This window comes from Microcaecilia unicolor, chromosome 7 (genome assembly GCF_901765095.1).
Source record: "Microcaecilia unicolor chromosome 7, aMicUni1.1, whole genome shotgun sequence".
NCBI classification, from domain to species: Eukaryota; Metazoa; Chordata; class Amphibia; order Gymnophiona; family Siphonopidae; genus Microcaecilia; species Microcaecilia unicolor.
In genome coordinates, this window is record NC_044037.1 from 230,657,720 (window position 1) to 230,682,112 (window position 24,393).

Consider the following 24,393-nt stretch of genomic DNA (forward strand, 5'->3'; position numbering starts at 1 on the left):
CATAATCGAAAGCCGATTTTGGGCGTCCCCAACTGTTTTCCGTCATGGGAATGACCAAAGCTCCCGGGGGTGGGTCAGAGGCGTAGCGAAGGCGGGATTTGGGCGTGCCTAACACTTGGGCATCCTCGACCCATAATGGAAAAAAGAAGGGCGTCTCTGACGAGCACTTGGACGGCTTTACTTGGTCCTTTTTTTGTTACGACCAAGCCACGAAAAGGTGCCCGAACTGACCAGATGACCACTGTAGGGAATCGGGGATGATCTCTTCTTAAAAACATCCCCCAGTGGTCACTAACCCCCTCCCACCCTCAAAAAACATCTTTAAAAATATTTTTTGCCAGCCTAAAATGTCATACTCAGGTCCATCACGGCAGTATGCAGGTCCCTGGAGCAGTTGTAGTGGGTGCAGTGCATTTCAGACAAGTGGACCCAGGCCCATCCCCCCCACCTGCTACACTTGTGGTGGTAAATGTGAGCCCTCCAAAACCCACTGTACCCACATCTAGGTGCCCCCCTTCACCCATAAGGGCTATGGTAGTGGTGTACAGTTGTGGTGAGTGGGTTTTGGGGGGCTCAGCACACACGGTAAGGGAGCTATGCACCTGGGAGCAATTTCTGAAGTCCACTGCAGTCCCCCCTAGGGTGCCTGGTTGGTGTCCTGGCATGTGAGGGGGACCAGTGCACTATGAATGCTGGCTCCTCCCACGACCAAAGGGCTTGGATTTGGTCATTTCTGAGATGGGCGTCCTCAGTTTCCATTATTGCCGAAAATCAGAAATGACCAAGTCTAAGGATGACCATCTCTAAGGTCGACCTAAATTTCCAGATTTGGGCATCCCTGACCGTATTATCAAAATGAAAGATGGACGTACATCTTGTTTCGATAATACGGGTTTCCCCACCCCTTCACAGGGACGTCCTGCGAGGACGTCCTCAGAAAAACTTGGGCGTCCCTTTCGATTATGCCCCTCTATGAGATCTAGAAATTAATGATTGTCTCTGTGCAGGAGTAATGCCCATGGATTCAGATGGCATGACACTTAATTGTTGGTATTGCACAGATGTTAGATCTTTACAGTAAACTTTGATACATTTGCTGAACATCTTTTGCAAGAATGAATGTGGCTACTCTGGCACAGGCAGCAAGACAAATGGAGAAGGCTCATCAACTACTGTGACAACGAGCAGTACTGGATGTTGTTGGAGGCTGGATGGTCAACTGTTGTGCAGAAAATGTTTTTGCTTCAGTAAGAGGGCTAGATATGTCTCCATTATTGTGCACAGTTCTGATGGTGAAGCAGCCTTTTCACAGTCTGCGTTGAGGCTAACTTGATGTTCATTGATGAAAATAAAGATCAGTGTTACTGTATGGCCAGACTCTTTTCATAGAGTAGATAGAAAATGGCTGGTAGGTCTGTGCTTAGAAGTAGTGCTCTGAGCAACATCTGTTTTGAGGTGTCTGCACTTCTTCAGTGCTTTAAATAGATTCTTTGAGGCTACCTTGTTACCAGGCATGTGTGAGTGTGCTGAAGACTGGACTTTGGACCTGGAATCCTCCTGGTGAGTTCATGCCATCTTGAAAGTATGCAGAGGATCTACTAGAGTGCTCAAGTGTTAGTTCGGTGCAGACAATGCTGTCCTATCTCCTGGGTGCAAAGGAATTTCTTCTCTGTCTAAAAGTGATTGCAGAGGTGGTCTTTTTGGTCTTGCAGGGACATCCTGCCCCAATGTTTGCAAAACAAATCAGGCATCTTGAATGGCCATGGAAGTTCTGGATTTTTCTCCAAAGGCCAGAATCTTGACTTTATCTGGGATACTTTCAGCAAACACCAAAACAACAAAGGAAACTAAACTGTTATTTCAATTGACAGAGCAGAAAAATCAAAACTAAGGGTCTGAGGAGACCTCTGTACTTAGAAAGAACCATTCATGCTCAGAACTTTACACTAGTTCTGAGCTTTGAGAGAGTTATTCTGTCTCTGCATCATAAGTAGTTTGTCACAATCAGGAATAAAAAAAAAGTGATTGACCAGCTTTATGTCTGTTGATAGCATCTCTCTTGTATGATATTGAAGATTTTAATTGTTCAATTGTGATAGAAACATAACTTTTAAATTTAATTATGTTTTAAAGGCATATGTTGCAGACAGAGATCTTCTCAGAGCAGTGGAAAAACAAAACATAGAAGAAGCGGATGAAAAAATACATCTGTTTGTTAAAGCGAAACAAAATCTCTCAAAGCTCAGAAAAGAAAAAGAAATGGAGAAACAGAGGTTAGTTGACACAAAACATGAGACACAATAATATTGTTTAGATAACTGGGAGAGGAAATAAGTGTTCTAGTAGCCATTGTTACCAGGTTCCTTGGGGAGACTGACTGATGTTTCTCAGCAAAATACTTGGCATCAGGAACTAGTGTTTAGCATGCCACACATATTCTGGCTGAAATAATTTCCATGCACTTTTTCTGACTCCAATTGCAAATTTTCTTTAAGGGAGTCACTCATATCTTCTATCTCAGGTGTACCTATGAAGAGTTATTCTGTTATTATACTTCCTCTGTGTACATCCATCTGCACAAGCCGGCATGTTTGAAAATATAAGTGAGATTAAATAAAAAATTCCAACAATAAAGAACGATAACATGGATGCAGCAGCTTATATGTTTGCTTGCTTTGAGTGCACAGGGTTGCAGCTGTGCAAGGACTAGGAAACATAACTCTATTTACAGTTCCCTCTCACCCTGCCTCCCACATATTCTAGACCTCACCTCCAGCCCTGGGTGTCCTCCAAGCACATGCCTCAAGCCACCCAGGTGGTCTAGTGGCTTCTTCAGGGCAGGAAAGATCCCCAGTCTGCCACTGACCCTCTTGCTGCCGCATCACTTCTTTAAAATGGCTGCCGAGACTACTAGTGGTGGCCTTGCAAGACTTCCGCCACTGGAAGTCTCAGCAGCCATTTAAAAATGTGGTGCGGCAGCGGGCAGGAAAGACAGGATATTTCCTGCCACTAAGAATCCACTAGATCACCAGGGTGGCTCAGGGGAGGAGATGCAAAGCTTAGATTGCCAATCATTTGCATGGGAACCCCGCAAGACCTAGGTCCATCCCTGCAGGAATCCTGCCATCCCCACTCCATTGCAGCTCTCTGGTTGAGAACCTTGCTGTTTTATCTCTCTGTATATGTTCCACCTCTGCTTTCACCCTATTCTGTTTATTAAGATGGTTTAATTTGTATTATGTTGGCATTGAAAGTAGTATACTGTGTCATAATGAGGCGTATTATCAAAGCACTTAGACTTATAAACAGGGTCCTTTTACCAACCTGCGGTAAAAGGGAGCCCGCGGTGGCATCGGGTTTGCCACATGGCAGGGCCCCCTTTTTACCACAGCACATAAAAGGATTTTGTTTTCAAAGAGGCAGTAAGGGTTTCTGTACTGATCCAGTGGTAACCCAATTACCGCTGGCTAAACCCCCGGTGCTAGGAAAAATTTAAAAATGTTCCTAGTACTGGAAATGGTGCACAGTGGAAGCCAGAACTAACACAGGCCTCCTGAGCGAGCCCAGTGGTAGGGCCGATTTGCTGCAGTAGCCCTACCGCAGTTTGATAAAAGGGCCCTGATGTGTTTTGAAAATGAACCTGATTGTATACTGTTGCTTGAATATTTATACTGCTGTAATTGTTTATTGTCTATGTCTGGGTTATACTTGCTGTACCTCACCTTGGATGAATTTCTTGAGACTGTAAAAAAAAATTCTAATAAGTAATTGCCCTATTAGATTCTTAATTGAAGAAGTAATTCAAGATTATTACAGTTTTTTTAAACTGCAAAACTCATATACAAGTATATACTTTCAGGCAAAAACAAGTATCTTTGGTACAGAGCTATTTGTCAGAATTGTGAATTTTGTGGTTGATTCGTAAGTTTGTTATGGCTGAGTTTTGTGGTGTTTTCTTGCACATGTTGACTAGCTAGCCCCAGTCTATGGAGTTTCAGTTGTACTTATAGCTAGGGCAACTGAATATCCTTCAAGATTGTCCCCTGCTTTCTCCAGATAGAGCTGGTTTCGTGCTTGGTTAGAATGTGGGCAGAATGGTAAGTTATCCAGAGCGTGGCAATATTCAGTCCACTATCCAGATAACTCTCTGGATAAATCAGGGCAGCAAAAATGTTTTTTTAAAACAAGTACTGACCATGGAATTTTAATATTAACTCATCTATTTATATGATACTGGCCCCACTAGAGAAAGACATAGAAACACACACACGCTTCGGCTGTGCTGCTGCCTACAGCTCATGTATTCACTCAGGCCCTCATGAACAAAAGCAAACGCCAGCGCTAGAGGCTGTTAGCGCCATACTAGCACCGGCATTTGCTACCGCCCCATGATTAGAGCCCTCGAGCGGGCTCTTTGCGTAAGTAGCATACTAATGCATGCTAAACAGGGCTCAGCATATTCATCGCCAATGATCAGTAGCCAGTGCGCCAAAATTTGGGTCGCTGGCCACGGCAAACCCTACGCCGGAGCTGGCGTTAGGGTTTGTAGATCATTGGGGAGGAATAGTGAGCCCTGTCCAGCATGCAGTTGCATGCTGGCAGGCCCCCGTTCCCCCCAAAGCAAACTTGCCAACAGGGGGCTGGAGGTCTGGCGGACCTCCAGCCCCCCCCGACAATCCCACCCCCCTCAGGTTCAGGGAGGGCTGGAGATCCGGTGGGTCTCCAGCCCCCCCAAACCCCCAGAAAATGGTCCCTGGTGGTCTAGTGACCGCCGGCTAAGCCCCCTCCCACCCTGCCACCCAGCGAGCAACGGGGGGGGGGGGGGGTGGACCTCTAGCCCCCCAACTCCCCCCCCCCCCAGCATTGTCTGACCAATCCCTGGTGGTCCAGCGTAAAAGACAACCCCCTCCCGGCCCCCCTACCTTAGTTGGAGGAGGGAGAAAGCCTGCCTCCCTCCTCTTCCTTGGGTTGACGCCGCCGCAAAATGGCGGCGCCCAGCCCTGCCCAGTGCATCCTGAAGTGGTCAGACAACGCTGGGGGGGGGGGAGTTGGGGTGGGCTGGAGGTCCGCCCCCCATCACTCACTGGGTGGCAGGGTGGGAGGGGGCTTGGCCGGCGGCCACTAGACCACCAGGGACCATTTTCTGGGGGCTTGGAGACCCACCGGATCTCCAGCCCTCCTTGAACCTGGGGGAGGGTGGGATCATCAGGGGGACCGGACCCCCATTGCTCGGGGCAGGGGTAGTCAGGGCCTGGTGGTCCCATAGACCTCCAGCCCCTGTGTTTGACAGGTTTGGGCTTTTGACAGCCCAGACCTGTCAAACAAGTGCGGGAGGATTGTGCTTAGCGCATGCTCAGACACAATTCGCCTGCACTTCTACCCCATGATCAGAGATAATTGCGCTGCTTAAATTTGCATGCAATATCTCTGATCATTGGTGCGGTAAAGCCCCGCGCTGTTCCAGCGCTATTTTAGAGCGCTGTTTGGAACAGCGCGGGGCTTTTGATCATCTGCCTATCAATGAGCACCTCCTCCCACCATCGTCAGCTCTGCCTATCACCTTGTAAAGTTCTTGCAATTGCCAACAGCTCATCTTGAGCCTGCAGGAGCTCCTTCCTTCCACTCCTCCCAATCCCCCACCTCTTCTCAGCACTCTTCCCTCTCCCCGCCAAGAATATTCACTGTCCCAATGACTTTTGCAGAGCCCAGACCTGTCAAACACAGGGGCTAGAGGTCCATGGGACCACCAGACCCCAACTACCCCTGCCCCGAGCAAGGCAAAATGGAGGTCTGGCGGACCTCCGGTCTCCCCGCCCCAGGTTCAAGGAGGGCTGGAGATCCGGTGGGTCTCTAGCCCCCCCAACCTCCCCACAGGGAGCCCCTTATATGGTGTGAAGCCCCACCCAGCACATCTCAGGATTCACTGGGCAGGGCTGGGTGCTGCCATTTTGCAGGCGGCGTCGAAGGAAGAGGAGGGAGGCAGGCCACCTCCCTCCTCCAGCTCAAGGTAGGGGTAGGGGATTAACAGCCCTGCCCCCCCACCTGCTCTGCCACCCAATCTCTGCTAAGCTTCCGAGGATCCATTCCTTCTGAACAGCCACAAAAAAAGACTTTTCTATGATTTGATGATAAATGAACTACCAAGCAAAAAGACAAATAGCTTTGTTTGCATGAAACAGTCTGCTTGGTCTATCATTCAAAAATAAACATAAGACCTTCAGTTCTGTATGTGCTGTATTATCATAAGGGGAAGGTGGACTGAAGTAGGAAAGAGAAAAGAGGACATGTTTTTAATGTCTGCTGACCAACCTTCACATTGACTGCACCCCACACCTTCCACCTGGCTGGGGACCTTTGACCAATAACCAGAGATACTTTCTGTGGGAGGGCTCCCATGGGAGGGATAGTAGGGCGTGGTTACTGTCTTCTACCTGGGCCAGGGGCTTTCCCTAACTCAGGCAGCCATAAACCATATTCCCCTATATCCCTTCATCATTCATGTTTCTTCCCTGACAGTCCACCAGATCTGAATTCATGCAGTGTCTGGGGTTCATCTCACAAGTATGTTCCCCCACCTAATGGATAAGCACCTTGGGGAGACATCTTGCCCTTAACCAATATAAACCTGTGTAATGAAATCTTGTAACTATGCTAATCTTCAAATCTGTTTGCTGGTGATATATAACCTCTACTATTGCAGGAAAGCGGAAGCACATCGGAAGAGAATCAGTGACTTTCTATGTGAACAAATCAAAGAAAAACACGAAAATGAAGATGAGCGTATTGCTAGAGCAGTTGCAGAACTTGAAGAAAACATAGAAAGAGAAAACCGACAAAAGGAAGAAAAACAAAATGCAGCTATAAAAGCAATCGCAGAACACAGAGAAGCCATGGTAAAGAAATGGGAAGAGCCTGCAGAACAAATGGACTCAGAGCAGCAGTAGTAGCTATATTGCCCAGGTTGTTAAAATGCCTGTTTCCTAGCAATATTACTTCTGCTCTAAGTCTTATTCCTAGATCTCTTTCTTTGTCTGTATTTGTTATATTTGTACACTATATGGTAGTGGTTCCTAAACCAGTCTTGGAGGACACCCAGTGAGTCAGGTTTTGAGGATATCCACAATGAATTTTCATAATCCCCAATACCTGAGCTCACATTACTTTTAGGGGTTACCCTATATAATCCTATATCTTCCAATTAAGTAACCACTATAAAAAATTTGTTATGCAATACCTATGTCTCATGCACATTAATTGTAGATATCCTGAAACACCAACCAAGACACATTTGGGAACCTCTGCTATAGGGTATATTTTGGAATCCAAGGTACAGTGGGGGAAATAAGTATTTGATCCCTTGCTGATTTTGTAAGTTTGCCCACTGACAAAGACATGAGCAGCCCATAATTGAAGGGTAGGTTATTGGTAACAGTGAGAGATAGCAGATCACAAATTAAATCTGGAAAATCACATTGTGGAAAGTATATGAATTTATTTGCATTCTGCAGAGGGAAATAAGTATTTAATCCCTCTGGCAAACAAGACCTAATACTTGGTGGCAAAACCCTTGTTGGCAAGCACAGCGGTCAGACGTCTTCTGTAGTTGATGATGAGGTTTGCACACATGTCAGGAGGAATTTTGGTCCACTCCTCTTTGCAGATCATCTCTAAATCATTAAGAGTTCTGGGCTGTCGCTTGGCAACTCGCAGCTTCAGCTCCCTCCATAAGTTTTCAATGGGATTAAGGTCTGGTGACTGGCTAGGCCACTCCATGACCCTAATGTGCTTCTTCCTGAGCCACTCCTTTGTTGCCTTGGCTGTATGTTTTGGGTCATTGTCGTGCTGGAAGACCCAGCCACGACCCATTTTTAAGGCCCTGGCGGAGGGAAGGAGGTTGTCACTCAGAATTGTACGGTACATGGCCCCATCCATTCTCCCATTGATGCGGTGAAGTAGTCCTGTGCCCTTAGCAGAGAAACCCCCCCAAAACATAACATTTCCACCTCCATGCTTGACAGTGGGGACGGTGTTCTTTGGGTCATAGGCAGCATTTCTCTTCCTCCAAACACGGCGAGTTGAGTTCATGCCAAAGAGCTCAATTTTTGTCTCATCTGACCACAGCACCTTCTCCCAATCACTCTCGGCATCATCCAGGTGTTCACTGGCAAACTTCAGACGGGCCGTCACATGTGCCTTCCGGAGCAGGGGGACCTTGCGGGCACTGCAGGATTGCAATCCGTTATGTCGTAATGTGTTACCAATGGTTTTCGTGGTGACAGTGGTCCCAGCTGCCTTGAGATCATTGACAAGTTCCCCCCTTGTAGTTGTAGGCTGATTTCTAACCTTCCTCATGATCAAGGATACCCCACGAGGTGAGATTTTGCGTGGAGCCCCAGATCTTTGTCGATTGACAGTCATTTTGTACTTCTTCCATTTTCTTACTATGGCACCAACAGTTGTCTCCTTCTCGCCCAGCGTCTTACTGATGGTTTTGTAGCCCATTCCAGCCTTGTGCAGGTGTATGATCTTGTCCCTGACATCCTTAGACAGCTCCTTGCTCTTGGCCATTTTGTAGAGGTTAGAGTCTGACTGATTCACTGAGTCTGTGGACAGGTGTCTTTCATACAGGTGACCATTGCCGACAGCTGTCTGTCATGCAGGTAACGAGTTGATTTGGAGCATCTACCTGGTCTGTAGGGGCCAGATCTCTTACTGGTTGGTGGGGGATCAAATACTTATTTCCCTCTGCAGAATGCAAATAAATTCATATACTTTCCACAATGTGATTTTCCGGATTTAATTTGTGATGTGCTATCTCTCACTGTTACCAATAACCTACCCTTCAATTATGGGCTGCTCATGTCTTTGTCAGTGGGCAAACTTACAAAATCAGCAAGGGATCAAATACTTATTTCCCCCACTGTATATACTGTTATGGTCCTGCCCCAATTTTAAAACTTTTCTCCCTTAATTCACTACTCAGCTATTCATGTTGTCCTTACAACATGTCAGTGTGACACTTGCATTGGGTTCTGATTAAAGTCAATAGGGCGGGAGGTCATGTGACACCATGTTCAGAGGATGATGCCCTCACCTCTCCTGCTCCCTTACTTGAAAAACCCTCAATTCTGACAAATCAGTGCTCCCTCTTTGTTATTTGAAACTGGCTTATAGTCTCTGGCATCGGTGGAGAGCAAATTTTATTCTCTTTGATTCCTTATGGCGTCTAAATCCCTGCGGAAGGGTGGGAGTTGAGCCCACACGTATGAGGTCAAGATGATGGTGCCTGTAAGCCCGGCGGGGCCGATGCTGAGCTCCATGTGGGTTTCCAAAGTAGCAGTGGTATTTCATAAAAAGATGAAAACTCTCCTCTTTGAGAGGTTTCTATCCATTGATGGAGTATCTTAGACTTCAACTGGCCATCAATGGTCTATATTTGATATTTTGTTTATAGCTTTGTAAACCTTGTCTGTTGTTTATTTACTGTTAGCCACATTGAACTCATGTATATTTGGGATGTGGGGTATAAATGTCAAAATAAATAAGTAAATTAAATATGGCCCAGTACCAACTGTGGCTGGGAGATGTGGAGGACCGGGCCTAGGGAGTGGAAACTACTCACACCCGCTTGCAGAAAGTGCTCGAGAACTGCCAAGCCAACCTGGAAGACTTAGAAGGAGCAATCTTCGCTTGGTTGGTGTCCCTGTGTTGGTGCTGGAAGCGGAACGTTTGATTTTTGGAAGCCTTGTTTACCCACAAGCTGAGTTGCCCGTCCATCTGGGCCCTCTTTGCATGGAACAAGCGCATCGCTTGAGGATACTGAAGGTAGAAAACAATAGGTTTCGAGTGGTTATACTTAAGATTCTGAATTATGCTCACAAGGTTGCCATCCTTAACGTTCACTTACCAAAATAGGAATTTTTTAAATTTTTGTTTCATTTGTACCCCGCACTTTCCCACTCATGGCAGGCTCAATGCGGCTTACATGGGGCAATGGAGGGTTAAGTGACTTGCCCAGAGTCACAAGGAGCTGCCTGTGCCTGAAGTGGGAATTGAACTCAGTTCCTCAGTACCAAAGTCCAGCACCCTAACCACTAGGCCACTCCTTCCAGGACTGTTCAAAAGATGGGCCTTCTCCCCTTTGTGTTTCACTCTCTTTGCTGCGAAGATTCATCTTTTGCTACAATATCCCACCAGACTCCTTATACAACATCAAAGGCAGACCCATGTTTTTGATAGTGTGGTGGCTGCCAGGCTTTTGGTGGATGGTCTTGATCTGCCAACTAAAGGCATGGAGTCTTCCATGGCTTAAGCGGGGCCTACGTTCCTTTGGATTTACAGCTATGACCTTTGAACTGTTTACAGTATGCACGGCGGACTCTTAGGCCCTTCTGCTGCTTAATCTTTTCGTGTACGCTCTCATTTTAATGTTTGCGTCTTCTTGGATTTGATATCATCTTTGCAGCTGATCGGACTTCTGTATACCTGTCTGGAGCCACCGGTCCTTTGTCAAGACAGAGCAGGGGCCTTGTTGGTCCCGCGGTTCAAAGAACACTGCACTGCTCTATATTACCTCCAGGATTCCTGAGGTTTTAGAACTAGTGACCTGCTGCACCATGACTGTGTCTGCTGTCTTACTGGCTACTTATATCTCTAAAGCTGGCCTTTTATACCCTTGGCCCTGCTAACCCTGGTCTTCTACTGGTTTTGTTTATATATGGGTGTTTGAGGTTTTTATGTTGGCGATTGAGGGGCTCATATGTTTTGAGAGGGTAGTTGGCCTTGTAATTATTTTGGAATGTTCTCTTGTATGTCTGGTGTATGTTTGACTAGTATGCATACCCCCCCCCCCCTTTTTTAATGCAGTTTGGAGATTTAAAGTGTACAGTAGTCTCCAGTTCTGTTTACCGGCCACATCAATTAAGCAGCCAAGCACAGCTTCAAGCGAGAGTGGTCCAGTGTAATGCGCTGCATAGCCGTCTTTGTTGGCATAAATCACGCAAGTGCTGTATCCTTTGTCTGCTGATTCCGCCAAACTGATGGGGTGCGGATTGCTCTTCCCACAGCATGAAGCAATGCCTCTGTGATGCAGATGAAATAATTGGGTTGTCGTCACTCTGATTATTCACAGAAATAAGCGCATAGTGCACACAGCTTTAATGTGGAGAAACAATAGGGGACCTTGTTAAAAGAACAGTTGGAAAATGTGTGCCAATTTTCCACTTCAGCTTTTATTGTTCACAGTGTTCTTTTGTTGTACCTTGTTGAATCTGTACTGTGAATAACTGTTTCTTTTTAAAGGAAACTTAAAATATTTCAATCCGGCTCTTCAAAAGTCACCAAGTGTGAGATGCACACTAATTTTATAGACTGCGCATGTGTGCAAAGGGAGTGTGTATTTTTGGAAAACCACAGGAAGGCATTCCTTGGATGTATTTTGAGTGGATTGTAAGGAGCTTTAGATTGTAAGCTCCTTCGAGCAGGGACTGTCCTTCTTTGTTAAACTGTACAGCGCTGCGTAACCCTTGTAGCGCTATAGAAATGTTAAGTAGTAGTAGTAGTAGTAGTAATTTTCCTTCTGGACTCGATGAGGCAGAGCAGGTGACTTAGTTGGCTCAGTGGGCAGAGGTCTCTTCCTCTGCTCTTTCAGTACTAGCTGGCTCCCTGTAGTACTGTCTCTGGCAGCCTGTTGCTTCCAGGCTATGCCACTGGTTTTACTGCTCATATCTATCTAATAGGCCGGCCTGTTGCATCATCTTCTTAGCACAGTTTCTTCTGCCGTTTTGCTGCTTTGCTTATTGTATATATCATTGCTGCTGCTCTTGCTGTGACTGGGTGGCTCCTCTCTTGCGAGGTGAGGACTTCTACCTTCTTCATCCTTCACATTACTGCTTTATCTGCTCTGTCTGTGATTATATGGTATGGAATGCATATGGGTGCCTGGATGTATGATTATTTTGATGGGAGTAAAGGGATGTTATGTAATATGTACTATGCTCTGGGGAGGGTTGTTCGGGGTAGGGGTGGTGTTTTGTCATGACAGCTCTATTGGAGGAGCCACTAAGGGTGGGTGGGATGGGTTTGGAAGTGGATAGGTGGAGGTTGTGGGACAGGTTTGGAAAGGAATGAGAGAGTGCCTCAGGACTTTTGGTTTTGTTGTCTTCCTGTGGTACTGAAATTTACATTTTCAGATATTGTTCTTCCTTGAGTTTCTTATCTGGCCTGGTGGCAGGGAGATTGGTGGCTGGGACGGCCTGCCCCCTCAAAGGTAGAAGTTTTGATCTTGCTCTGGTTGGTCCAGATACTGACTTTTATATAACTGAAGGTCTTCACTTGGAATGTTGGGGGAATTAAAAAGTCAGTCAAGTGCACAAAAATCTTATAACAACTACATAGGCCAAAGCTGATATTGTCCTCCTGCAAGAAACTCATCTTAATAATGAAGAACATGCTAAATTGAAGAGGTGGTGGGTGGGGGAGTGTGTTGCTGCAGCAGCCCAGGGTAAGAAGAGGGGAGTGACCATTTTACTCCGCAAAGGCATAACAGACCAGATTAAAGTGTTAAAGTCTGACCCAGGGGCCGTTTCTTGATTTGCCAAATTACTGTGGCACATCATACTATTATTCTTTGCACAGTGTATACTCCAAATCAGTTTGATAGACCTTTTTATAAAACTGTGACTCAGTTGTTGCTGTCAATGCAGCCTTTCCTGATCATAGTAGTAGGTCAAGACTTTTAATATGCACTGGGATCAGACTATGGATAAATCTACAGTTGTGGGGTTTAGGCATTCTATGGTTTCTAGGGGTCTTCCCAATATGTGTCACGTGGTGGACTTGGTTGATGTGTGGTGGGTATTACATCCCTCTGATAGAGCTTACACTCATCTGTCCACGGCACACTCCACACAGTCTCAGATTGATTACTTATTGGTCTCTGGTTTATTTTTTCCCATGATTTCATTCTCAGAGATTGGGCCTTATGCAATCTCTGATCATGCATGGGTCTGAATGGAGTGGAGGCTGGCGGGTACCCTGCATCAGATGTATACTTGGACTTTTTCCTTAGCTTTGTATTCGGATCCCCAGTTTTAGACAGAGTTGCTTGCTTGTTAGCAGGATTATAAATTACATAACATATAGTAGCATAGTAGACGGTAGCAGATAAAGACCTGTATGGTCCATCCAGTCTGCTCAATAATATAAACTTATTGCATATCAGCTGCACTGGGCCTGGCCATGTCTGAGGAAGACGAGGACCCTGATGGGCCTTGGGCCCTACATAGTGGAGAGGAGCATATTGGACTTATCAAGAAGAGATGCCCGACCACCAGTTATTTTGGCTCCTTTTCTTGTGGTAAGGAGAAGGTGTGCTGCGGGCAGCTGGGGCTCAACAACTTTGAGGCTCAGGCTAGTTTTCTGCAGCCATGTTAGGGCAGGCAGGCCACCAGATGACGATCCCGGTGCATTCATGGCTGCTATGGCACCGCGTGCAGGTGGGAAGGCAGCAGCGCATGGGCATAGGTGTCATTTGTTTGAAAAATCCATTTGGGGGAGTGACCGATCCCCCTGCATTCCCCCTAGCTACATCTCTGTGCATATGGTATGAAGTGATACATCATATGTATACCTGATCTTGCGCTACAGATCTGGGCCACTCCTTCACAGAGTGGGATGTTCGGGCGGCCATTGGTAGTATTCCACGCTTGATTTCAGGAGCCTGTCTTCAGGAATGTCACTTTTGTGTCCTCCATAGGGCCTACCTTATACAGCTCCAACTCTTTAAAATGGGGAGATGACACTCACCTCTATGTATTAAACGTGATGCAGCTGAGGGCACCTTTTTTCATTCCTTTCGGGGATGTGAGCAAATTCGGGCTTTTTGGTCCTCTGTGGTGTGCTTTTTAGAGTCTATTTTTGAATGTACAATTGGAGGATCAATGGAGCTGTTGGTTTTGGATCAACCAGGAGCTTTCAGGGTGCTTCTAAAGAATATGCCCTATTGCTCCGTAAGCTTACATTGGTGGCACGGAACTGTGTCTTGCAATATTGGACTTCACCACTTTCCCCTTCCTATTGGCATTAGAGGAACCAAGTTAATTTGCTTGCCACGTGGGAGGCAAGGGAAGTGAGGGGTTACTTTAAGAATAAAGTTTGCTTTCTCAAAGTGTGGGAGGCTTTCTATGATATGTTGTTGCCTAGGGAACTGGGTCTTTTATGTAACAATTTGTGATTTGACTTCACCTTTTTTGTTGTTGTTTTGTGCTCCAGTACCACATGTTGTGGGTATTAATGGAGTAGGAAAGGGGAGGGGGAGGGAAGATTTGAAGCCTAGTGTTGGCATCTGGGAGTCATCAGAGTCCAGATTCTCTTGTAGTGTTCATATTGGGGGGAGGGCTGCTGGTAGGAGGGTGGGGGTGTGTATTTAGGGCTTTTGGGTTTGTTTCTGCTTCGAATCGATGGTTGGAGTGTATGGTAACAATACTATTCTTGGAGGTTGGAGTTTGTTCCTATGGCATTTTGGGTTATCTGTGGGGGAAGGCTATGATAAGGAGGGTATGTGTGTGTGGTGGGGAACTGTTAAAAAAAACTTGATGACTGCTTGTTTCCTTTGGTTCTCTCCTGTCTATGTGGCTGTTAACTTTCTTTTATGTATACATTGTATGCTCTTGCTGTTTGTGTTAGCAATAAAAATTATTGAAACAAAGTCAGCAGGGCACCACCCTGTTGTAATGATAGGAGTGACAAAGGATAAATCAGGAGGATCTTAAAAAAAACCCCAAAAACTTAACCTCTAGTATTTCTAGAGGAATTGAATATAAATTAGAATGAAAAAGCCAAAATACAAATTGATACAGGCAGAATGATTTCCAATTTGAAAAAATATGAGCCAGTAGATTCTGATTTGGTGACTGACTTGTGACTCAAGGATAATTAAGATTTTTTTTCAAAATCTGGGTGGTACCATCTGCTTGTGTGTTTGCTAATGGAAAGGAGTTTCCCGATTATCTGTGTCACTATGGACTTTTTCTTATATGTAGAAACAAAGAAAAGAGAAACAAGAAAAAGAAGATAAACTTCAGGCAGTACAGAACCTTCAAGCCATACGAGCAGCAGACATGTACTTTTTGGAACAGCAGAAAGAAAAAATGAGAAAAATGAAGGACGAATGCTTAGAACGACAAACTTTTCTTATTCAGCAAATGGTAACTAGATAAAAACATATAACTGAATATTATTTATATCTGGGACCAGTAATCATCATGCATTAAAAAATACTTTTTGGATAAGCTATTACAATAAAACTGTACCTGTTTTGTTCTGTAAAGTACTGTATCCAGTACATCAACAAGGTAGATTAGATTTTAGGGTTCATCAGCTGAACAATACTAATGTATCCCAAACTTCACTGGATTTTGTCTTTTATTTTCTTTATTTATAAACTAGTAAAAAAGGCCCGTTTCTGACACAAATGAAACGGGCGCTAGCAAGGTTTTCCTCAGAGTGTGTATGTTTGAGAGAGTGTGTGTGAGAGTGACTGTGTGAGAGAGAGTGAATGTGCGAGTGTGTGTGTGTGACAGAGAGAGATTGAGACTGGGTGCGAGTGTGTCTGTGAGAGACAGCGTGTGTGTGTGAGAATGAGAGTATGGGCCCCCCCTCCCTCCCACCCTCCGAGTTCCAGGGTCATCCCCTCCCTCCGAGTGCCAGGGTCGTCCGTCCCCTCCTTCCCTCCGAGTTCCAGGGTCGTCCCCTCCCTCCCTCCGAGTTCCAGGGGCATCCCCTCCCTCCCTCCGAGTTCCAGGGTCGTCGTCCTCCCCTCCCTCTGAGTTCTAGGGTCCCCCCCCCTCCCTTCAAGTTCCAGGGTCGTCCCCTCCCTCCGAGTTCCAGGGGACCAAGTTTCAGGGTCCCCCTCCCAGTTCGTGGAGCCCCCCTCCCTCCCTCCCAGTTCCAGGGTCATCGTCCCTTCCTTCCTCCCTCCCTTCCTTCCAGTTCCAGCACCCCTCTCCTTCCGAATTTTAGAAGTCATCTTCACTTACCAAGGGGGGGGGCAGCCATCAGCAGCGGTAAAAGGCGTGCAGGCTCGGCCCTTCTCTCTCTCTCTCAGCTCTGGTCCCGCCCTCATTTCCTGTTTCTGCAAGGGCGGGACCAGAGCTGAGAGAGAGAGAGAAGGGTCGAGCCTGCATGCCTTTTACCGCTGCTGCCGGCCGCTGTAAACCCGACTTCGTAAGTGAAGATGACTTTTAAAATTTGGAGGTAGGGTGCCTGGAACTGGAAGGGAGGGAGGGAGGGAGGGACGATGACACCCTCATGCATGTGACATCGCGTTCCGTTGCCTGGCAACTCTGCAGCGTTCCCTTCCAGTGCTTGGTCTTTGCTGTTTGTGATGAACACGGAAGTACGTGATGTCAATTCAGGAGATGGATACAGCAGGAGCACGAATGCTTCAAGGCTTCACTTTCACGGAGTCAGCTTCAGAACGTTGGAGGTGCTTTTTATTATATAGGATGCTTCTAACTTGTATCTCAATTATTAACACTTGAAAACAGAAAAATGCTATCCATTCCAAGGTAATAATAGTAACATTACAAAACACTAATAAGGAAAACAAACAGGAATAGTTCACATTTACAATGCCAAAAAAGGAAATTAGAAAAGGGGCACAGGAAAGTGGATAGGAAGGAGAGCCTATCCCACAATGTCCAGAGACTTTAAGGATTACATATGACATTTGAGAGACTTATTCAGAAGAGACTGCATCCAACATAGGAGAAGATGCTACTGTTGGAACTGGAGGTTCCTAGCTTCTAGAAAATTTCTTAGATGTACTGGATCAATAAACACAAAAGTTAACCCACAAATTTTATAATGCACTAACATGGAAACTGCAGGAAATATGTATCTCCCAGGGCTGAAACTTTTTCCTCATTTGCATAGCCCTGGAGAGATCAGGAAATACATACATTTTTTGACCCCAAAATAACTGATCCTTATAATGGAAATACAAGTGAAGGATCCAGACAATTAAGAGGACAGAGGAGACAAGATGGCGCTGTGAGAGGACGTACGTCTGGGAGCTCCTGATTTCTCAGCGGACATACCTGGGACGCAGCACTCTTCCCCGTTGATATTATGGGGAAGAGGAAGGGCAAGACCGGGGCTTCATCCTCCTCCGACCCCGTGAAACCGGCTACCCAGCAAAAGACGCTGGAACAATTCGGAGTCCAGGCGTTGAAGACGCAGACGCCAACGCTGACGGGACCCGATGCTGGTCAGACGGACCGAAGCATAGAGGCGGCTTCGTTAAGCCCGCCTCAGATTACAGCTCCTCCTCGACCCGGAAGCAGCTTAGTGCCGACAGGGAAGCAGTTCGATGACCCTTCCGAAGTGGTGAGATCTCGAGCTGCAGAAGGGGGCCCTGCCGCTACCTCAACCCCAGAACGGAACACTGCTGGTAGTATAAGGGCTGAAAGCCTGATATCTCCCCTGATTCTGGAGGCTGCTCCTGAGAGAAGTTGAGTGGAAATAAGACCAGCTGTTATAACGATGGAGACACTGTGGGACGCTATCCAGGGAATTAATACCACCCTAACCCAGGTAACAAACTCCATTAAAACAGAATACCTAGATTTAAAGCATGAACAAAGTGCCCTATCCGGGAGACTACAAGAAAATGAGAGAAAAATTGAGACACTAGGAGAAGAGACACAAAAACTGCAGAACTTAACAGGAGTAATGGTTAAAGAAAGGGAAATTCTAGCTAGGAAGCTAGAATTTCTTGATAACCGAGGAAGGAGAAACAATTTAAGATTTTTAAATTTTCCAAAGTCTCCATTGATTCCAGCAAGAGACATGTTAAAAAAGTACTTCGGTGAAATTTTGGGAGTTCCGGTAGAGGGTTTTCCACCAATTACCAAAGCTCAATATATTTCAGGAATCAGAACTCCTTCCCAAGGCTCTCAACCTGGACTTAACCTTACAGAATTTCTGGAAAGTTCTTTGGAGGTGATAACTCACCGTACCACTCTCCTTGTGACTTTTGCACTGGAGCCGGATAGGAATAACATTTTTCGTTTATATTTTAAACATATGAAAGCGTTATTCCTGGGGGCCAAGATACAAGTTTTTCCTGATCTGAATAAAGAAACGCAGAAAAGGCGGCGAGAGTTTCTGGCATTAAAGCCACGAATACTCACACTAGGTGGATCTTTTGTATTGAAATATTTATGTAGATGCTTTGTTTCTTTAAATGATGTTAACTATGTGTTTCTTGACCATGAGAAATTGCAGGTATGGGTGGTTGCCAAAGAGGAAAGTGGTGGTATTGGATCTACCTGAATCATCACACAGTTTGATATGCTAGTAATATCAGCTAGTTGGTTTATGTGTCTTTTCCTCTCAATTAACTATTAAGAAAATAATTCCTTAGTTTAATTCCTAGTATCTTGTCTGATTTATTGTGGTCAAAGTAAGAAGAATTATTACCTTATTGTGTTAGAGTTTTGGAGATATTCTGTAATATTATTTTCTAACATTCTTTGTATAAATATACATGGTTTGTATTATTTGAAAATTATAAATAAAAAAAATAAAAAAAGAAGGATCCAGACACAGTCTGGTTCCATGGCAAATGTGGCAATTAAGGTAGCTTTGGTAACAACGTTTCCAGAACTCTCTGAGAATTCTGTCAGATTGAAGCTCTGAGTTTGTCTTATTCCTGCCCTCCACTGGTAAGGCCTGAACAAAATCTCCAACATAATATGCTGTAGTAATAGGTAGTATAGAATCCATAGAAATTTTAAGGACTTCATTCAAATAGTTTCTTAACATCTCCAGTGGGGAAATCAAGGGAGACTTTGGAAAATTCAAAAGTCTCAGATTTAAACATCTCTCATAATTTTCAAGAGCTTCCAGTTTCTTCTGGGACACAACATTGTCCTTCATCAAGCCAGTTGAACAGTTTTTATATCTTGAACTGACTGGTCTAAATATGAGAGTCTTTCCATCTGTTCTTAACAGTCTCACCTTGAAGCTAGACTTGCATTTGAAGAGTCAGGTCCTTCTAAAATCTTATCAGGTTTACCCAGCATAGATTTCTCAAATGATCCAATTGCTACAACTCTCTCATATTGATGACACCACTTACAGATACACTTTCCATTCAATTCTAACTGCTCTGTTCAATTTCACGTTCTTCCTTCTCACCCAAATGATGGTCTGCTCCACCTGTAGCTGAGACCTCAGTGGCCTCTATCAGAGCCAATTGGGATGGTGTATCACTGGCTCCTGCTGCAACACTTCTGGCATCAACACTGTTCCCTCGCATCTCAGAGCCACCCATATTACTGGGCCTTGGAGGAGTCTCAGAAAGGCCAGGGCTCAGCGTGATATTGAACGTTGCAGGAAAGGGACCTCCTTCGCCCAGCACCTGTTCACAGCCCAAAGAAACAACATATGTAACATGCCCTTGTGTTTGACGATAGTTGTCCCTGCACAGCTGATCCAAGACTCGGGAGCACAAGCCTCTACTCAGTTGGCCATCTTGCATCCCATCCAACTGGATTTTATTTTAAAGAAACTTTTCTCAAGTGTGTAGCAATTTCTACCTCTATGGGAATTAAATGCCCAGGATCGATGCTGCCAAGTTTAGTCCTTGCACCCAAGGAACTGATATAGTAAAAAACAAAACCTTATCCAGCCCACTGTGTAAAGCAGTAATAGGTGGGATGGAATCTGCCTCTGGCAATACCTGCCTTGTTATCTACTACTGTCTGCCTCATTGGTACATAAACTCCTAAAAATTAAAGTTGGGCGATTCCATAGCTAGCAAAGATATTCATGTGAGATTACCTTTTTTGTCCATCCTGTCAGTGATTGTGAGATGCTGTATTAATTCCCAGTAGGTATAGGGTTGATGAATGAAAGAAAAGCCAAAACAAGTAGGGTGTTTACAAACAGGAAGGGGATGGTATGACTGTGAAGGAGGACTAGGGGAGGAAAGCCATAACCTTAGCAAGGGAGGGATAAGGGGTTTTCACATAAGAGAAGCTATGCTATTCAGATCACAATTCATCAAGCCCAGCATCATGTCTCTGACAGTGGCTAGTATGGGTCACAGGTACCCAGGAAATTCCAAAAAGTAGATCTTTTTTTTTTTTTTGTAACTCATTTCCAGGAATAGGCAATGGCTCTTAGAAACGTGGTGCCTATGAATGAGTGACTGTTTTTCACACATAGGCACCACGTTTCTAAGAGCCATTGCCTATTCCTGGAAATGAGTTACAAAAAAAAAAAAAAGATCTACTTTTTGGAATTTCCTGGGTACCTGTGACCCATACTAGCCACTGTCAGAGACATGATGCTGGGCTTGATGAATTGTGATCTGAATAGCATAGCTTCTCTTATGTGAAAACCCCTTATCCCTCCCTTGCTAAGGTTATGGCTTTCCTCCCCTAGTCCTCCTTCACAGTCATACCATCCCCTTCCTGTTTGTAAACACCCTACTTGTTTTGGCTTTTCTTTCATTCATCAACCCTATACCTACTGGGAATTAATACAGCATCTCACAATCACTGACAGGATGGACAAAAAAGGTAATCTCACATGAATATCTTTGCTAGCTATGGAATCGCCCAACTTTAATTTTTAGGAGTTTATGTACCAATGAGGCAGACAGTAGTAGATAACAAGGCATTATAGAAGGACTTGACTCATCAGGAGACAACATGATTCTATAATGTGAATGCTTAAATGTAAGCACCATTTGCATGCTCAAATTACAGAATACTATTTATTTATTAATTAGGATTTATTTACCGCCTTTTTGAACGAGTTCACTTAAGGAGGTTTACAGTAAGAATAGATCAAACATAAGCAATAGGCAATTACAGCAGTAAAAATATTCGAAAACAATACAAAGTATGGCATGGTATACTAGCAATGTCAACACAATATGTAATAGAACATTATAACTGGTAGTGAAGGGTAAGGCAAAGTTGTAACATATAGATGGGTAAGAAAGTAGGAAGAATTAGAAAGTAAGGTGACTGATTTGAAGAAAGTTGCACATGGAGGAGTGGATAAACATGTCCCGCTGCAGTATGTGTAGCCTGAGTCACTCCTTGTGTGTGTGAGAGAGACTAATAAGTTAGTTATTTCTTCCATTTAAGGCTTGGTTGAAGAGCCAAGCTTTCACCTGGTTCCCTTTTAGGCAACGCATTCCAGAGTGCGGGGGCTACTCCGGAGAAGGGTCGCTTGCGGGTATCACATCGTGTAATGTCTTTTGGAGAGGGTGTAGTTAGTGAAAGCCCTTGGGAGGACCTTAGTGTCCTTGACGGTGTGTGGAGGATCATCCTAATCTTTAGATACTCAGGGTCATTTCCTTTCAGGGCCTTGAAGATCAGGCATAGAGTTTTAAATTTAGCCCTGTATTGTACTGGTTGCCAATTAAGTTTTTACTAGCACCTCAATCTATAATGTGAATGCTTAAATGTAAGCACCGTTTGCATGCTCAAATTATAGCATACTAGCATGTATGCAGGTGAATGTTACAGATTTGTGGTTAAATGCTGGTTGGGCGCTAATCAGAATTCTGTAATCTTAGTATGCAGATGTAAGAAGGTATTCATATGGGTGAGCATGAGCATCTCCCACAATTATATGCACATGTTATAGAATAGTGACATTTACTCACCGAATTTCAATATTTAGGTGTACACATTCATGTTCTATGGTTTATTGAATTTAATATACTGCCTTTCTTCGTGATATAACAAGGCAATTTACAAATATAAAATACATAAACATAACGGAACGGCAGTATTTAAAACAAAGAAAGGAAAAATAAGGAAAGAAAACAACATCAAACAATATGTAAATGACCTCTAACCATCCTGCAGACTGCTTCTGCAAGATGCATCAAATTACCTAGAGCTGGGGTATGCCTGCTGAAATAAATGGGATTTTAAGTTTGTTTCAAACTTGGGAAAGGACAATCCTGTTCAGAGGGTGAGAGTTAGTTCCAAAGCAAAGGTGTGGCACAAAAGAAAGCTCTATGACGAGTAGAGACCAAATATGCAGAACATATAAAATGTCTTGGCTACTTAAAAGATCTGCTATGTTGGAAAGTCAGAAGTGTTTACTGTTCAAGAATTGTCATATTTTTAAATATTACAATTATATAACAATTATACTGATTTGGACTATTAAAATTTTTTTTTTTAAACAGGTTGATAAAAGAACAAAATTGCGTCTAGCCAAAGAAGCTGACAGAGAATATGAGAGACAAAATGAAGCAGTTAAGATACTGGAGGAGAAACATTTCCAAGAGTATGCACAGGATGTCATCAATTCAGCTATCAGAGCTGGTCAAAACCCTTATCCTCTCCTGTGGGCAGCCAGGGCAGGCACTGGAGCTGGTCATGGGCCTGTTTACTTAGAAAATGGAAGTATTCAGCCCAGTTACCAGTCACAAGATAATGGGGCAACTGAATTACCCACAAACAATGGAACTACTACAGAAGAAATAAAAAGCATCAGCGATACCAAAGACATCCACAAGGCTAAAAAAAAAATAGGTTTTACATGGGAAACAAATTAAAAGTGAGCTTCTAAATCTTGTAGAAAGCACAATATTAAAAACATACTTTAAGACAGAATTTTAAATTGAATAAAGTCGTTAAATTAAGTAAGCATTTTTTGTAACTATACTTTTTGGGTGTTCTAAGAATGAAAGCCATTATTGTAATTACACATGATTGGAACTACAGAGAGAGAGAGAGATTACTATTTTTTATTTTAGGAGCCAGATTAAAATTTAGGAGCCAGTGCCTGAGACCTTTCACACCCACCCCAATGTCTTCACCAAAGTTGAACAGCAAGGGGCGAAGAAGAGAGATCCCCTCCAAGGTCTAACAGCTCCTTTAGGGCCTGATTTCCAATTTTATGTCTAATAGAAAAATAAATCAAGCCCTTAATGCTGTAGGCCGTTGGAAAGGGAGTAGGATTTGATGTGCTGCCTATCTGTGGTTACAATCAAAGTGGTTTATATAGGAGTGGCCCAGTGGTTAGAGCACCAGTCTTGACATCCAGAGGTGCCTGGTTCAAGTCCCACTGCTGCTCCTTGTGATCTTGGCAAGTCACTTAACCCTCCATTTCCTCAGGTACAAAAAACATATTGTGAGCCCTCCAGGGACCTTGAGCTCATCTTGAGCTACTACTGAAAAAGGCACGAGCAAAACCTAAATTATATACAGGTACTTATTTTGTACCAGGAGCAATGGAGGGTTAGGTGTCTTGCCCAGAGCCAGAGAAGCTGCAATGGGAATTGAATCCAGTTCCCCTGGTTCTCAGGCCACTGCACTAACCATTAGGCTACTTCTCCACTCCTTGGCATAAGTACACAGTTCCCATCCCCACCCTCTTGTCACTCTAGTATCACTTGCTGTCTTATTCCTCTCTTCCCTACCAGTCTCCCTCCATTATCCCTGCCATCCCCTTGGAGTGGAAGAGTAGCCTAATGGTTAGTGCAGTAGGTTTTGATCCTGGAAACCTGGGTTCAATTCCCACTACAGCTCCTTGTGACCTTGGGCAAGTCACTTAACCCTCAATTGCCCCAGGTAGAAAAAACTTAGATTATGAGCCCTCTAGGGTCAGAGAACGTATCTACATATAATGTGTACAGCACAATGTACATCTAGTAGCGCTATAGAAATGATTAGTAGCCAGCCACATTCACCCCAACAAGCTCACTAGTGTGTCCTTATAGCCACTGCTCGCAGTCAGCTAGTTAGCTAGCTAATCAGCTGGGTAACACCACCTCTCCCCCCCCCCCCCCCCAAAAACTCATAGTTACTCATCTTGTGGTCTGTTGTTGCCACCAGAACAAGAGCTTCTACTTTTATGCAGTGCATGGCTCAAACTTACAGGAGAGTTGTATGGTGCAGAAAAGGATAAAGTCTTGTTCTGGTGGAAATAGCAGGAACAAAGTTCTGGAAATCTTTGAGAAGCACTTTTGTGCATGCATGCAACTTACTATGTGGGACCTTCTCCATGTTCACAAAAAGGGGAGGTAGGCAAGTATGCGAGGACTTGAAATATGCTGACCACAACAATTACCTATTACATGTAAACAACTTGGCTTTCTTCAAAGGCAAGCAGGATAACAAGTCCTCATACTTGGGCCTCCTTAGTTACAGGCTGTCTTACACAGAAGTGAAAAGCGAGAAATACATGAAAATGCCAAAGTGGCAAAGAAAATTAAACAGTGCAAACTTTAGTAGATATATATAGGTCTCTTAAGCAATCAAATTAAAGTGTATTTTTAAAAGAGCATTAGTAGATGATGCCTACACATCTGTAGAGGCCTGCAGCTGATCTGCCCCTCCTCTTTTACAT

The 24,393-nt window shown here is 44.4% G+C and overlaps 1 protein-coding gene across 1 annotated transcript in view; it reads left to right on the forward strand.

Moving 5' to 3' along the window:
- The window catches only part of CCDC173 (coiled-coil domain containing 173), an 82,993-nt gene extending 60,345 nt beyond the window's left edge, over positions 1–22,648 (forward strand). The window contains exons 6-9 of the mRNA XM_030209703.1: positions 2,134–2,273; positions 6,701–6,893; positions 15,042–15,206; positions 22,226–22,648. Of these exons, the coding sequence (XP_030065563.1) occupies positions 2,134–2,273; positions 6,701–6,893; positions 15,042–15,206; positions 22,226–22,597 (870 nt within the window). The 3' untranslated portion in view covers positions 22,598–22,648. The remainder of the gene's footprint in view (positions 1–2,133; positions 2,274–6,700; positions 6,894–15,041; positions 15,207–22,225) is intronic.
- Positions 22,649–24,393: the final 1,745 nt, after the last annotated feature.